Below are 15,750 nucleotides of genomic sequence, written 5' to 3' on the forward strand. Positions count from 1 at the left end.
AACAATCAGAGACCTAGTATCGTCTCTGGAAAAGAAAAAAGGCGATCAAAAGTCCTATGGTAAAGCCCTAATAGCTTGTTCAGTTTTTGGACACAACTTTCGAAGGTTTTCACATTTTTATTTTTATTTTTTATACTAAGTCTAGAATAAAATTAACACTAAGATCTAATGAAATTAACCCCAAAAACTAATTTCTAAACCTTTCCTAATTTTTCTGAATTTTTTAATAAAAAATTTTAATCTGAAAAATAGGACTTCGGACCGGGTTCCGATTTGCAATCTGACCCGGACCACAAAGGTCCGGGTTGGGTCCGAAAATGAACCGGGCTTAAGGCCCAGTCAATTTTCCCCATCTAAAATTGTATTGAATTGCAAAAATTTTGGCCCGATAATTAGGCCCACTTCATTCCAGCCCAAATCAACCAGCCTCCTCCGGTGGAATCTACAACCAGGCCTACGGGCCTAGTCAACCAGGTTTGACCCATCTTTGTCTTCATCCTCTTTTGTTTTACTAATTCTTATTTTGGTCTTCTTCCCCACGTACTCTCCGAGAGCCCTTACTGAGAACGTCTTCTTCTCGGTGAGTCGCCGGCGACCCCAACACCGAACCAAAATCGGCTTCTTCAACTGGCGTCGACGACGAATCTGCTCGGACCGAAATCGCAACACCACCATCACCGACCCAAAGTCCCTAAATCAGCCCCCACCGGCCGCTAAATCGCTAACATCCGCGACGCACTTTCGTTTCTCGGCGATCAAACTTTCGGCCCCAACGACAGACGCTAAGTCTGAACAAACAGGCACACACGCACAAACAATGGCATAGAAAACTGACACGGTGGGACTTCAACCCAAGGCATCACCGGAAAACAAATAGTGGCTCTGACTCATATGCTCATACATGGCCGACGTCGGGGAACAACGGAATATGCCATAAAAACACATGAAAAACAAAGAAAGATTGAAGTCAGTAACTATATTAGAACCAATCAAGCATATAACAGAGCTTTGGGGTGTCGGTTTCGCAAAAAATAGATCAGGAGCTTCATTTAGACATTTTGTCGAACTGGTGATAGGCGGGGTCGATCAGAGGCTTAAGACCGGTCTTGAACGTGATTTTTGGCACAAACGTGATGTGTAAATCTATAAAAAACCATGCTTCCCAACGAATTCATCTCAGTTTGTGATGAAACAGTAGAAAGACGACACTAACAGGTTCGACGTTTCAAGCCAATACTATTTCATTAAGGCATTTTATCGAACGGGTGCTATGCGACTAGAGTAGAGGCGTCCAGTTCGGTTTTTATGTAGCGTTCGACTTAGACATGGTGTGTTACACTCTGAATGAACCTCACTAGCCACAAAATAGCCTCGGTTTCGAACAGTTTTGTCGGAGGAGTCTCAGCACTTCGACTCAACCAAAGCAGGGGAAGAACAGGGTGTTCCGGGGTTACCTGGTTCGGGTTTCCACTGTGATGGCAAACGGCGACTGGCGGGTGGATCTCCGACAAAGACAATGGCTATTCCGGCGTGCGGGATGGATTTTGACGCTCTCTCTCCTGCTCTCCCTCTCGTCTGTCTCTCCGTGTTGGTCCATGGGAAGGGCTCCCCTTTTGTCTTTTCCTTTTTCTTATTTTTGTTTTTTGGTTTGTTTATTTTTTAATTTTATGTTATGCTAAATTCTATTAATGCAAATGCACCTAGTGTCTACATACTATGCGATTTAATGAGAATAATTTTTGTTTAGGGGTTAAAAATTAATCCCTAATTTTCTACGCAATTAAACCTTAAATGGATAGTCAAAATTTAGGTGTCAACAACAAAGAACATATGTTCTTCCACGAAATTTAATCAATGATGAAGCCTGACGACATAAAAGCTTTGCCGGAATTTGATCGACGATAAAGTGCGATAGCATAAAGATACAACGCCGGAATTTAATTGATAATGAAGATTTAAAAACTACAGTTAAGATATACGCCGGAATTTAATTAACGATGAGATATATGAAACTACGACTAAAGTACGATAATTGAAAGGTAACAATTTTTTTTCATTGATTGGGGCTCCTTACAAAGAGTACGATGTGGCTATTTAAATCCTACAATTGATGGTTACAAATAGAGGTTACACAATTTCAATTAAATAAACAACTTTCCAATGGTTACAAGATCCACAAGAAGTTAACTTTGCGTTTCCTATTATCAAGCAACACTTGTCTAATAGAACTTCAATATCCGAAACTATTGCTATTTGGCAATTACACATCGATATCGATAACTTCACCTCAGATGACTGATGTTTGCTATAGATAACTTCCTTGACAAGTTGTAATGCTCTTCAAGTTGTCAAAATAGCTTACAAAACTATCGCTATTTGACAGTTACACGTTGATGTCGATAACTTCAGAGCTTACATATTCAAAAATATCGCTATTTGGTAGTTACACATCGATGTCGATGACTTCAACTCTAGATAATTAATGTTTGTTGTCGATAATTTCTTTGGTCGTCGATATTCTTGAAGTTATCAACTATTTTTTTCATCGATAACTTTTGCTATTTACCAAACTTTTCTACTATCAACTTAAAAGTCTGTCAGTGGTCGATTATAACGAAAGATTCGTCCTTTTTGGGTGTGAACAGGAACGTTCAAGAATAGTGTCATCCAGATATAAAAATTCATATGTAGAGATAAACGGTAGCTTAATCCATGAGCTCGTATTATTTGAAGTCATTCCGAGAAATCAAGACAATCATGAGTTAAGAAATGGTGGAAGTCACATTAAATAAGAAAGGAACACATGGATGCACAAGTTTCAATGTATATTTGTCATCGCAATAACTATGTCCTCCAGATCCTCTATTGAACAAAAACTTACCTAGGCTATTTATACAATGCCGTTGAATTAGAGGACTCAACAAATTGCGTCAATCGTGTACTAATTTCCTCCTAACATGCTTTTGCCCTTACTCGATGCTAGAATTTGCAACCTCTTTACCATTAATCCAATGGAAAAAACAGAGGAATGTATCTAACTGATGCATTTCCCGCAGTCCGAGCTTTATATCGAGGACTTGATTGGATTGAAGACCTTGGACAAAGTTGGGAAAGTTAAATTCATCAACGTCTTTGGGAACCATCTTCACATCTCTCTCGCCAACATGTAAAAACATGTAGTACCTTACTTGGTGGATGATGCAGCTTCAGCGAAGAACGTGGCAATAGGAACTGCTTCTCGTAGTTGGACCTGGGTTCAGGTTTTGTATTAAAGACTGGTTAGGTTGTTCGAGGATCGATCACTGCTCCTCTTCTTCCATTTGCGAGTGATGCATATATTCCACGCGTGAAAACGAAAGACGCAGTGAAATGATTGTATTTGGCGTGAGTGGGCGCTTGAATTTTTATAGGTTGATATGGTGATACATTCTTGGCCTTTGTGTACCTAATTATTTAATAGTGTTACTTACTGGATTGACTTGAAAGTTGTTAGATAACACTGAAAGATGACATTCTCATTTCTATGAAGGCTTATGAAACTTTTTGAATTATCGGAAGGGAAGGATCTTGCATCAGCCATGACTCTTGCTCTCAATAGATGCTAAAAATGTTATGGTACTTCCTGCAGTTATGCGCGCCTATTCCATTAAAGAGCGACGCACAGAAAGCCGAAGGCAAGTCCCAATTGAACGGCAACTTCATCTACATGCTAGTAAGCATCACATTCTTGGGCAAGCTTTCCGCGGTGTATTAACCTCTATCCACACCTACTTGTAAAACTTACTTTTAATCGTGCCCACTTAGAAAATTAAAAAGGAGTTGGTAACTTACTAATTTTGTCATTGGTATATTTATTCGTTACCATGTTGGTAACTTATTCACCTCTTCCTCCATTCACATGTAAAATTTAGAAGTTGTTAACTTACTAATCAATTTAACATTGGTAGATTTAGTATGGTGTCGGTAAAATTTAAAACAAGTAGGTAACTTACAAATCAATTTGATGTTGAAGAATGTTCAAGGAATTCACGGAAATTGAAGTAATGGCAATCAACGGTTAAAACAAACTAAACTCATCCATGCTACGAAGAGCTTTGTTTATATAAGAGTACCTAAAAATCCAACACTTTCCTTGCAACCTAACGATTATCACCAAACAAATACCAACTTGGCAGTTCAAACGCAATTGCTCAGCAACTGCTAACCCTCTCGACTTTCATTTGGTTAACTGTGATGCAATCGAGTTGTACATCCTTCACATACTCGAATAGTCTCAACTTGTTAGCAGCTTTCCTAGATTATCCCATAATCAAATAGTAAGTTTCGGACGTATCTTCTGGGAGAGCTCCGTGGCAACCAGAATCCAACCTCGGGGTCAAGGAAAACACCGACGCGGTGCAAAGTCAGGAGACATCCAAACACTACAAAAAGAACGATTCCGAGCCCGGTGGTTCTGGTCAATACAACATACGTACCACAAGCAAAGGCTAGCACCAACCCGCATATCGCTACGTAAATATAACATCCTGCAGCGGCGGTGTATCTCGCCTGTTGGCGAGCGCCCCAGAAAGAAGGATCATATAGTAAAAATAATGCCAGGATGGAGAAACAGAACGCAGTAGTGTTAAATATCACAAAGGCTTTGAAAGCTGGCCTGCTAGCAAGAACTGGCATTCCTTGGTCCGGTCCGTCGTTGGAATAACCCCCGGGCATTGTGAAGGCTGCGGCAAAGGTCACTGTGGCTATGAGCACGGCCACTAGTAGTTGAAGGTCGATAAGGCTTCTTTTTGATGAATCGAAATTTTCTCGGCTGGCGATATTCATTCCTGTGGTTATAGTCACAGCTGGTTGACCCTCAACAAATTGCTTGTCTAACCTCTTCTTAACATATTCAGTAACCCAGTCTTGAAAACACTGGATTCCATGAGATCCTTTCAACACCTGAAGAACTTTTCCAGCTCTGTAGCCGACCTAAAATTGTACAGAAAATATCAATTGACTAGTGGTCTTTCCCAGCGAAATACTTCCATACCCTCACTTTACACACTCAAAAATGCTAACAAATAGAACCCCCGGCAAGTCCAAAAACATTATGGAGAATTCATTCAATTCATCTCTTTTAGATAAGGTAGCAGGTAGACAAAACCAATAAATAGAGTTTTCTGGAGTAAGCAATTACAGTTTCAGGTATCGTTTGAAGTCATTTTCTCAGTTGGGGCAGGGCGCGGGTTCTCTCTTTTACCTCAAAAACCATTGGAAAGGGGCCAAAAAAGAAAAAAAGAAGGAATTTAGCTATATTGTACAAGATATTTTGACTCTTTCATATGACTTTGGAAGAATTGTTGCTTTAAAGTCAGAAGGTGCATATAAAATTTTGGATTGGTACCCTTTAAAGTTACCATTAATTACATCTTAAAGTTAGCCTTTGAATAGTTAACACCTATCCCTTTTTCTTTTCTTTCGTTTTTCCCTTTTACCTATCCTTATCCCTATCCTAAATGTTTTGCATTGTTTTCAAGAAAAATAAGACACAGAATTACTCTTGAACTATTTGAAGACACCCATGTTGCACAGATTTGAGATTTATAATTGTGGAAAAATTTTGTTTTGATGAGATAACATGATCATACAACACAATATTTAAAAACTTTGCACGTTATATCTTACGCAAATTATATGCATTTATCAACCAAACCATAAAATTAACTAATATTGAATATTACTCTACTAAGCGATTTGTTCGAGACTATATCTTGTTATTTCAATAGTTTGTTATTGTATAACTGTTAATTAAACAAAAAAGTTCAAACTTAAAATTCTTTTAAACTAATTTTACTATATGCAGTTAACTGTTGGCTATTAAGATGATATTGTGTAATCAGATTTTAAGTGGAGCTTTTATATGTATTAAAGGGATCTATAAAGATTTCTATTTTTAACATTTGTGCAATCATAACGATTGGAAAGATGATCATTTTGTAAAATGAAATATCTATATCACAAAGCAAATTCATAACTATGTCATAGATTAAAAGTAAAAATTTGAACAATTTTTCAGGTACAAATTTTGCTACTTTGGCAATAGTCATAGATATGGCTTAACCAATTCTTTCAATAGTCTAACAAATTTTTACATTTTACTTGGTCACTAAATCATTTTAGTTCACATATCCAATTTATAGATAAATTGGTATTTTCAAAGGAAGAAGAAGATATGACCCTATACATTTAGTTAATAATAAATAAAAACACTATATACCAACTCATATATATGAAAGAACCGTAAAACTTCAAATAATGAATTTAGATTTCCTCAATATTATTTCAAATTACATTTAAATTTATGCTCCATGTGTATTGATGTTGATATTTTGTTATCAGAACATTAATGATAGATTAAGTAGGACCAAAAAGCCTTTTTTGGTTTAATTAATATAGTAGAAAGTGTGCTGATTAATGTTAAGTGAAGTGGGAGGGAATGAGGCTTTGTTTAAACGTGGCTCAACCACAAAAAGAAAGAGCTCCCTCCAAACCGTACATACGATCTTCATTGAATACGGCTTTCTACAGAATTCAAAACAAGTAAGATCAAAACCCTTTGCCTCCATCTTTCAACGGCCACTCCACTCTTTGCTTATAAAAGAAAATACTGCCCAGCTTTCTTATTATATATAGATATATGGTAAGAAATCACTTCACCCCGAGCCCCTTTTAAATGTTGTCACTCTCAATAAAGCAATTAATGCTACTATTTGCTACAAAAATTGAAAATATAGTCAATTTGCTTAAACAATCGAATAAGCAAAACAAAGCTGACGCAAAAAGACTTCAAATTGGATTGTTTGTTCGCACCTGAAATGATCATTACCTGGGCCACAGTTTCTAAACGATGCTAAAGCAGTTACTTTGCGAACAAATGGAGCTCTATAGTGTTCAAGCAAGCATACCTCATCGTGAGCAGCAAAAATGTCAAGGGCGGTCATATGATCCTTATTTGTGGCCAAACTGTCTACCCTCTTGTCCCGTGCAAGCATGTGTATGATGTTGTATTTTTTATGGAACGCAGCCAAATGTAGAGCCGTGTTTCCATTGATGTCTTGTTCGTTGATAAGATCCTTCAGGTTTGGCATCCCTAATATGTACTTGACTACGTTTACTCGTCCACCCACAACGGCAGCATGAAGAGCCGTTTGCCCCTTGGTGCTTATTATGTCACAAGCATCAGGACAGGATCTAATAAGCTCGTCAATGACATTGACGTGGCCTCGAAACGCTGCAATATGGAGAGCAGATTCCCCCCCTTTGTCTAAGTCGTATGCCACGGAAGTATCGTGTTGCAGGAGCAATCGAACTGCTTCGACTTCGCCAAAGCAAGCGACATAATGAAGAGGAGTCCACCCCAAATCATCTCCTTCTCTGATCACTTCCGGTCTCTTCTCCAGGATTTTCCACCAACCTTTTCAAATAAAATAGGAATATGCCATGATTTAGAAAGACATTAAGAAAAATACCACCTTAACACACTGATTTTCCCGCATGGATATATAATAAAAAACATAGCTGGCTTTTTTCAAAATCTCGTTGCTATGATACTATGTACAAACTCTAATCTTCTTTTCTTGGTCAGCATGCTAAGAGAAGACGAACCGGTTTGAACTTATTTAACAGTCAATGAACAAAAGGACAAAGAGAACAGCGAGAATACTACTCAAATCTTTTCAAAATATTACCCTCGTGTCTTAAGTGGTCAAGAGGCATGTCCTTGAAAAAAAGAAAGACCTTTCACCAAAATAAAAGTAATGAATAAATAAATATATATTTAAAGGAAAAATTACTAGGATAGAGGACAGCCATCACTGCTAACACGAGCACTCTCACCTAAGAGAAGCCTTGGAGGGAGGGAGGGAGGGATAGAACTTTTGTTCAAATTTGTTTCACTAGATTTAGAAACTTGTGATACTTACTGGTTGGGGGACGAAAAATTGTCGCATGAAGAGCTGTTAATCCCTTAGGGCCCTTATGAGAGGATGACAACGAGAAAGCACCTAAAATTAGCTCAATAGTATGAGAAAGTCCCCGATTTGCTGCAAGATAAAGCGGGGACTCATCAGCAGCATTAGTAATATCACACAATTGAGGATCTTCTTCAATCAGCAACTTCACCACCCCATCATGGCCTCCTCTTACTGCATAGTGCAGCACAGTATCCTTATGCAAATTCGGCTTTCGAAGTAGCTCTTTGCACAAGTCGACTTGTCCTTTTTGAACAACCCATTGCATTGACTTCGCCAGATTAGTGAACACGCGAACCGCTCCACAGCTTCCCACTTTAGCAGCAACGTGCAGGGGAGTGTCTCCTTTGTAGTTACCCTCCCAAAGAAGTGGGGGCCCTGATGGACAATGAAGGAGATCTTCGATGAAATTTACCTGCTCATACTGAGCCGCAACGTGGAGAATGTTGTTGTGCTTTGGCGTTGTTTGGTGGAAAAGATCCTCTCCATTTCCTGAAATTATTGTCATCAGGTTCTCAAAGTCTCCTGACTTTGCAGCCTCGTACACTTTAGGATGCATTCTCACTCGTCCTCCACCGCTCCCAGGACACGGAGTAGTTATGAGTGAACTTATCGATACCAGCAACGCGTTCAAATTGGGAGGAATTCTTTGACTACATTGATATTCTGGACTCACCTGCAGCTTCTTTTATTTTATATTTCTGAACACCATGTGGTCTTCCACTTTTCGTCCAAGTCAATAACAATTCCACACGGAAGATTTCATTCATTTGTCTTGGACAACCGGATCCCACTGAACTCAATTATTGAAAGCAATGACGATAGGGGATCCAATTGGAAGGAGTGATCGTGCTATAAGCCTCAATCATTCTAAGCTGTCGTTTCCTGTTTTTTTTTTTTTTTTGACTGACAAGTCCTTGGCTTACTCCTTTCACTCTTCATGGGTCTATTTCCTCGTGAGTCATGAATTCTTGTCATGTTACACGTGTGGACCCAAGCCAAGCCCGGTCTCACGCGAAGATTTTTATATGTAAACTTTTATGATGGACAGACTTAGGTAAAACTTTAGGTCAGACCATCAATTTGAGCCGCGCAATGATCGTCTCTGCTTCTATGATTTTCTAGAAATGATCGTAAATCGTATGTGTTTTCTTGTAATGTTCATAAAAAAATTACAGTAATTTATACAAATTTAAAAGATTTACAATTATTGAATGACTGACTATCTTTATCATATTTCTCATAAAATACTGCATGCAAAAGTGGGGACATGGAAACTACGCGGAAGAGTAACATGATAAGATAATAAAAGCTAAAAAAAGATCAAATGATGATCAAGATACTGTTCTCCATGCTGTACCCCTTCTTATCCCCACTTTTGCACCATCACATATGTGCCGCGCGCCACGTGCCCCTCAAAAAGCCCCCGCAACATTTATTTGAGGGTTCCGAGAGGAGGGGAGGATATTTCTTTGAGCTTTCGAGTACTTCCTAAGAGCACTGGAAAGCAAACTATTATGTACATGTGGATGATCCATTAATTTGTTTGGATAATATTCAAGTCAATTTGTCAGGTTTATAGAATAGTTTTAAAAAAGCCAAAATCGCATCTTCCTTTTAAGTTTCTATTCCTCCACTCGCGAATTTATATTAACACTTAAATTTTGGCTCTTACTCTTGTCATTCATGTCATAAAAAAATTAAAAATTGAAAGTGATTAGTCTCCGCCATGCTATTGGGTTTTTGTCATCTGCATTAAACACAACAGCTTATGTTAGCATTCGAATGAATCGTACGTAGTTAGAAAAAATAGGACCTGATGGCGTGTTCTCAATCCTCCCTTATCAAATAGAATCCTGAAGGCGAAAATATTCCAAGGCAATCTTGTGAAGACAAAATTAGGAATGACAGGACCAGCGTTAGCATGATTCAATCAAATGAAATTGCGACTTGGTTTGCACAGAAAATGGCCTTTTTGAACATCTAGAATTCAGAGCTTCATTCCTTCACTAGATTATCGAAATTTGTCGTGCCCCTCATTTTTTTTAAAATTTTACATATATATATTTTAAGATGTGCTGAAATTTGACTTTCACAAATTTTGGAGAGATTATGCATAAGCCTAGCAGTCAGAGAGATTTCATCACACGGCCAATTTGGTATACTTCAATATGTCCTCAAAACTTTCATGAACTGCAATTTTATTGAATGGAAAGGAATGAACTATATTGTTGATAAAGGTAAATCCTAGAAAGCAATCAAATCTTATGAAACAAATCCTAAAAAGCAGTAAATACTTCTATGCAGAGGAGCGTGCAAACAATTAGATATGCTCCTTCTTTGGGCGATTGAAACTCATCCTATTATCTAGTTCCTTGTCCATGGCAAAGACGGCATCGGCTGTCGTTTAGACAAGTTCATCATCTAGCAAATCATCCCATCGCGACAATTTTGCCGGCGCGAGACGTTGACAGGGTTCAAAGCAGACGGCTAACATAAAAGTGCTCGAACTGACGAAGCAAAAAGACAATTTCATGTGGACAAAGACATGGGACTGTAGAACCGGCCCAACTTACTAGCAGCTTTCCTAGAGTATTCCATAATCAAACAACAAGTTTCGTAGGTATCTTCCGGGAGGGCGACGTAGCCGATTGAAACGAGTGTGAGGGTCAAGGAAAGCACCAATAGCGTAAATAATCATGAGACAACCAAACAAGACATAAGGGATGATTCCAAGCCCGATGGTTCTGGTCAACACCACATACGTACCACAACCAAAGGCTAGCACCATCCCGAGTATCGCAGCGTAAATGCAACGTCCTGCGGTGCGGGCGTATCTTGCCTGTTGGCAATAGCTCAATGAAGAAGTATCATACTGTAAGAATAATGCCAGGATGGAGAAACTGAATGCAGTAGTGTTAGATATCACAAAGGCTTTGAAACCTGCCCTGCCAGCAAGAGTCGCCATTCCAGGGTTGGGTCCGTCGCTGTTACAACCTCCCGGCATCGTGAAGGCCGCGGAGAAGGTCACTGTGGCTATCAGCCCTGCCACTAATAGTTGAAGGTCGATAAAGCCTTTCTTTGACGAATTAAAATTTTCTTGGTTGACGGTATCACTTCCTGTGGTCATGGACACGGCCGGTTGACCCTCGGCAAATCGATTGTCTAACCTCTTCTTAACACGTTCAATAACCCAGTCTTGACAAAACGGGATTCCATTTGATCCTTCCAAGAGATGATGAACTTTTGCAGCTCTGTAGCCCATCTACAAATGTACAGAATATATCAATTAACAAGTGGTCTTTCCCTGCGAAATACTGACCCTCGCTTCACACACTCAAAATCCATCTACAACAAATAGAACTCCCGGCGAATCCTAAACCAACAAATAGAGTTTCCTGGTGTAAACAATCGCAGTTCTGGAGGGGCAGATTGCAGGTTCTCTCTTTTACTCAAAAACTGTTTCAAGAAACGGAAGAATTTTAGCTAAATATTGTACAAACTATTCTGCTTCTTCTGTATGAATGTGGCAGGATAGTTGTTTCAAAGTTGGGAGGCGCATATAGACTTTTAGATGGGATGCTCTTCAGTTGCTGCCAATTTTACACCTTGAAGTTATCCTTTGAGTGGTTGAAACCTCAATACAAAGGGCCATTAGAAGTTCCAGATTTATTCTCCATTTTTCTTTTCTTTTTGCTTTGCTTTCCTTTCTTCTTCCCCTTTGCCTTACCCACTAACTTTAGAGGATTTCAATCAAAAATATTTTGCATAGACAGACAATTATTTTTGAACTAGTTTGAAGACCTGCGTGTTGCATGGATTTTAAATTTATACTTATTGAAAAATTTTGTTTTGATGATATAACATGATCATCCAACAGGATAATACAAAAATGCTATATATTCATCAACCAAACAACATAGTTAACTAATACCGAATGTTACTTTACTAAGTGATTTGTCTTCAACTAAACCTTCTTATTTTGTTTTTATCTACTGTATAATTTTACTATATGCATTTAACTGTTGGCTATTAATACGATATTTGGTTTTTCTTATGTAATCATATTTTAATTGGGGCTCTTATATGGGGGGATTAGCAAGATGGCTTAAGAATATAAGTATTAATTGGATCTATAAGACTTATGTTTTAACATTTTTGCAATAATAACTACTGGCAAGATAATAATATTGTAAAATGAAATTTCTTTATGACAATACAAATTCATAAATATGTTATAGATTAAAAAAAAATCGAATACAACTTTTTAGCTACAAATTTCTTTGCTACTTTTCCAATACTCATAATACGGCCAAATCAGTTTTTTCCGATAGTCTAAAAGATTTTACATTTTACTTTGCCACTAAATCATTTTGGCTCACACATGGTATTTTCAAAAGAAAAAAAAAATATTTTACATGTTTAGCCAATGATAAATAAAAGCATTATATACCAACTCATATATATGAAAGAACCATGAAGACTTCAAATCGTGAATTTAGATCTATTGACTATTATATCAATTTATATTCAAATTAGTAAGCTATGAGAAATGATGTTGATATTTTGTTGTGGGAACATTAATGAAAGATTGTGGGAGAAAAGAAGTATTTTAATTTTTGTCTAGTTGATGTAATAGTGAGCTAATTAATGTTAAGTGAAGTGGAATGGAATGAAGCTTTGTGATAATTTGGCTCAACCACAAAATTCAATTCTACCTAATTTCCTTATTATTTATACAAAGTTCAATTCCACCCAACTTTTTATTATTATTTAATGATAAATATGAAGTATGTAATCATTTCACTCCGAGACCCTTTTTCAAATGTGTGTCACGCTCAATAAAGCAATCTATACTATTATTTACTGCGAAAATTGAAATTGTAGCCAATCGAACAAGCAAAACAAGCAATAAGTGCATCGGATGTCCTAAAACCTGTCACAAAAGTGCAATTGAGTCCTAAAACTTTCGAAAAGTGCAATTAAGTCCTAAAACTTGTCATGAAAGTGCAATGGAGTCTTAAAACTTTCAAAAAGTGCAATTAAATCCTAAACTTTGTCGAATTGGTCCAATCAAGTTCTTCTATTGATTTCACTTTTTAAAAGTTTTAGGACTCCATTGTACTTTCACGACAAGTTTTAGGACTTTCAATGCACTTATCCCAACAAAACAAAGTTGACACAACAAGGCATCAATTGGATTGTTTGTTTGCACCTGAAACGAGTATCGCCTGGGCCACAATTTCTAAGTAATACTGGAGAAATTACTCTACGAGTGAACAAATTGAGCTCTATATTGTTCAAGCAAGCATACCTCCTTATGAGCACAAAAAATGTCAAGGGCAGTCAAATGATCCTTATTTGTGGCCAAACGGTGCACCCTCTTGTCTTGTGCGAGTATGTATATGACGTTGTATTTTTTATGAAGCGTAGCCATATGCAGAGGCGTATTTCCATCGGTGTCTTGCTTGTTGACAAGATCCTCCAGGTTTGGCTTCCCTAGTATGTACTTGACTACATTTACTTGTCCTTCGATAATAGCTGCATGAAGAGCCGTATGCCCTTTGACGTTTGTTATGTCACAAGCATCAGGACGGGATCTAACAAGCTCGTCAATGACATCGACGTGGCCCATAAACGCTGCAATATGAAGGGCGGATTCCCCCTCTTTGTCTAAGACGTACACCACAGAAGTATCATGTTGCAAGAGCAGTCGAACTACTTCGACTTTGCCATAGCAAGCCGCATAATGAAGAGGAGTCCACCCCAAATCATCTCCTTCTCTGATCACTTCTGGTCTCTTCTCCAAGATTTTCAACCAACCTTTGCAAATTAAATAGGAACATGTCATGATTTGGACTACTTTTAACATCTTGACGTAGATATTAAAATTGCATTTCATCCCTTTTAAGTGTTCCGGTTTTTCTCTGTACTAGGAACGAATATGTCAAGGTTATTCCGAAGTTTCTCTAGTGATCTTGTGCAACACATGTAGAATCTAACTACCTTCAATCTGGCATAATGCAGAAATTTGTAGAGTTTTTCTTAGTGATAAGTGAAACTGTCAGAAATTCGTAAAGTTGATTGAGAAGAAGCTTCTCCTATTTCCAGCAAGTTAGCTGCTCTGTCAAGGCTAGAATAAGATTTCAATATTGAATGAGACTTAACACCTTCTACATTTTCAATGGTAAAATCATTGCACCCCCGGTTTTTCAAGTCGTCATAATTTACCCTCGAGGGTTAAAAGATTTTGCATGAATACCCTGATGTTTTGGAAATACACTGCAATGTGCCCTGTCAAATTGATAACTCAAAAGCAAATAAATCATACGGAGAAAATGTCGAAACAAAGAAGAACACACATTGCACTGGATGAGAGAGAAAAGGGAAGTGGTCGCTGTGTGAAGGTGATGGTGGTCGCTGCCGCTTCCATTGTAAGCAGGGTTGATGATGATGATGATGCCGGTGGAATTCGAAGAAAAGTGGTAAAAATCAGAAAAAAGGAAGAGAACAGGATCTAGACAAACGAATATAAAGAAATTAGTATGTGCAAAAAATACTTTATAAAAACAGCGATTTTGCCAAATGGATACTAAATCCAAAATGCAGTCAGCTCATCTGAAAATCCTGTTCCTATGATACTCTGTAGAAACTCTAATATTCTTTTCTTAGTCCGCGTACTATGAGAAGACGGACCGATTTGAACTTATTTAATAGTCAAAGAATAAAACAATAAAGAGAATGTAACGAGAATAAAAGCAAGAATCTTTTCGAAATATAACCCTCGCATTTAACTGGTCAAGAGGCATGTCCTTGGGGAAAAGTATGACCTTTCACCAAAATAAAAGTAAGGCTTAGAATCTTGTGATGCTTACTGGTTCTTGAGCGATCGAGTATGACATGCAGAGCTGTCAATCCCTTAGGGCCCTTATGAGAGGATGACAACGAGAAAGCACCTAAAATCAGCTCAGTGATACGAGAAAGTCCTCGATCTACTGCAAGATAAAGCGGGGACTCGTCAGCAGCATTAGTTATATTGCACAGTTGAGGATCTTCTTCAATCAGCAACTGCACCACCGAATGATGGCCTCCTCTTACTGCATAGTGTAGAGCTGTATCCTTATATGAATTTGGCTTTCGAAGTAGCTCTTTGCATGCGTCAACTTGTCCGTTCTCAACAACCCAATCAAGTGATTTCGTCAGATTAGTGAAAACTCGAATTGCTTCACAAATGCCTACTTTAGCAGCTATGTGTAGGGGAGTGTCTCCTTTTTTGTTACCCTGCCAAAGAAGGAACGGTCCTAATGGACATTGAAGAAGATCTTTAATCAACTTTACCTGCTTGTATTGGGCCGCAACGTGAAGAATGTTGTTCTCCTCTGGCGTTGTTTGGTGCAAAAGGTCCTCCTCTGGCGTTGTTTGGTGCAAAAGGTCCTCTTCATTTCCTGAAATTATTTTCTTCAAGTGATCAAAATCTCCTGACTTTGCAGCCTCATACACTTCAGGATGCATTCTCACTCTCTCTGCCAATAGTTGCAAGTAAACTTATAAATATAAGCAATGAGTTCAAGTGGAAGGAATTACTTTGAGCTTTATAGGGAGGAAATTGGAGAAAAAATTATTTGAGCTTTTTTCAAAGGGACTGGTCTAAAGAGGATGACGGAGAAGAAACTTCTTTGAGCTTTTCAAGGGTATTGGAAAGGAGATTATCATATGCAAGTCTATAGTCCCTCAATGA

The 15,750-nt window shown here is 38.1% G+C and overlaps 4 protein-coding genes across 4 annotated transcripts in view; 1 reads left to right on the forward strand and 3 right to left on the reverse strand.

Annotated features, from left to right (window-relative positions):
- The window catches only part of LOC115663600 (uncharacterized), a 48,134-nt gene that overhangs the window by 17,895 nt on the left and 14,489 nt on the right, over positions 1-15,750 (forward strand). The window lies entirely within an intron of this gene.
- Positions 1-15,750, reverse strand: part of LOC115663750 (ankyrin repeat-containing protein At5g02620-like) — a 45,837-nt gene that overhangs the window by 9,693 nt on the left and 20,394 nt on the right. The window lies entirely within an intron of this gene.
- LOC115663749 (ankyrin repeat-containing protein At5g02620-like) lies at positions 4,058-8,828 on the reverse strand. Its single transcript, XM_030585729.2, has 3 exons — positions 7,965-8,828; positions 6,948-7,456; positions 4,058-4,971 (listed from the first exon to the last, which is right to left on the reverse strand). The coding sequence occupies exons 1-3, from the start codon at positions 8,569-8,571 to the stop codon at positions 4,294-4,296; spliced, it is 1,794 nt and encodes a 597-aa protein (XP_030441589.1). The 5' UTR covers positions 8,572-8,828; the 3' UTR covers positions 4,058-4,293.
- LOC115662303 (ankyrin repeat-containing protein At5g02620-like) lies at positions 10,559-15,550 on the reverse strand. Its single transcript, XM_056318168.1, has 3 exons — positions 14,888-15,550; positions 13,327-13,835; positions 10,559-11,277 (listed from the first exon to the last, which is right to left on the reverse strand). The coding sequence occupies exons 1-3, from the start codon at positions 15,522-15,524 to the stop codon at positions 10,600-10,602; spliced, it is 1,824 nt and encodes a 607-aa protein (XP_056174143.1). The 5' UTR covers positions 15,525-15,550; the 3' UTR covers positions 10,559-10,599.

The sequence above is a fragment of the Syzygium oleosum genome, unplaced genomic scaffold (assembly GCF_021117445.2).
Source record: "Syzygium oleosum isolate NSW1041296 unplaced genomic scaffold, Sole_v2.1 Sole_v2.15, whole genome shotgun sequence".
NCBI lineage: Eukaryota > Viridiplantae > Streptophyta > Magnoliopsida > Myrtales > Myrtaceae > Syzygium > Syzygium oleosum.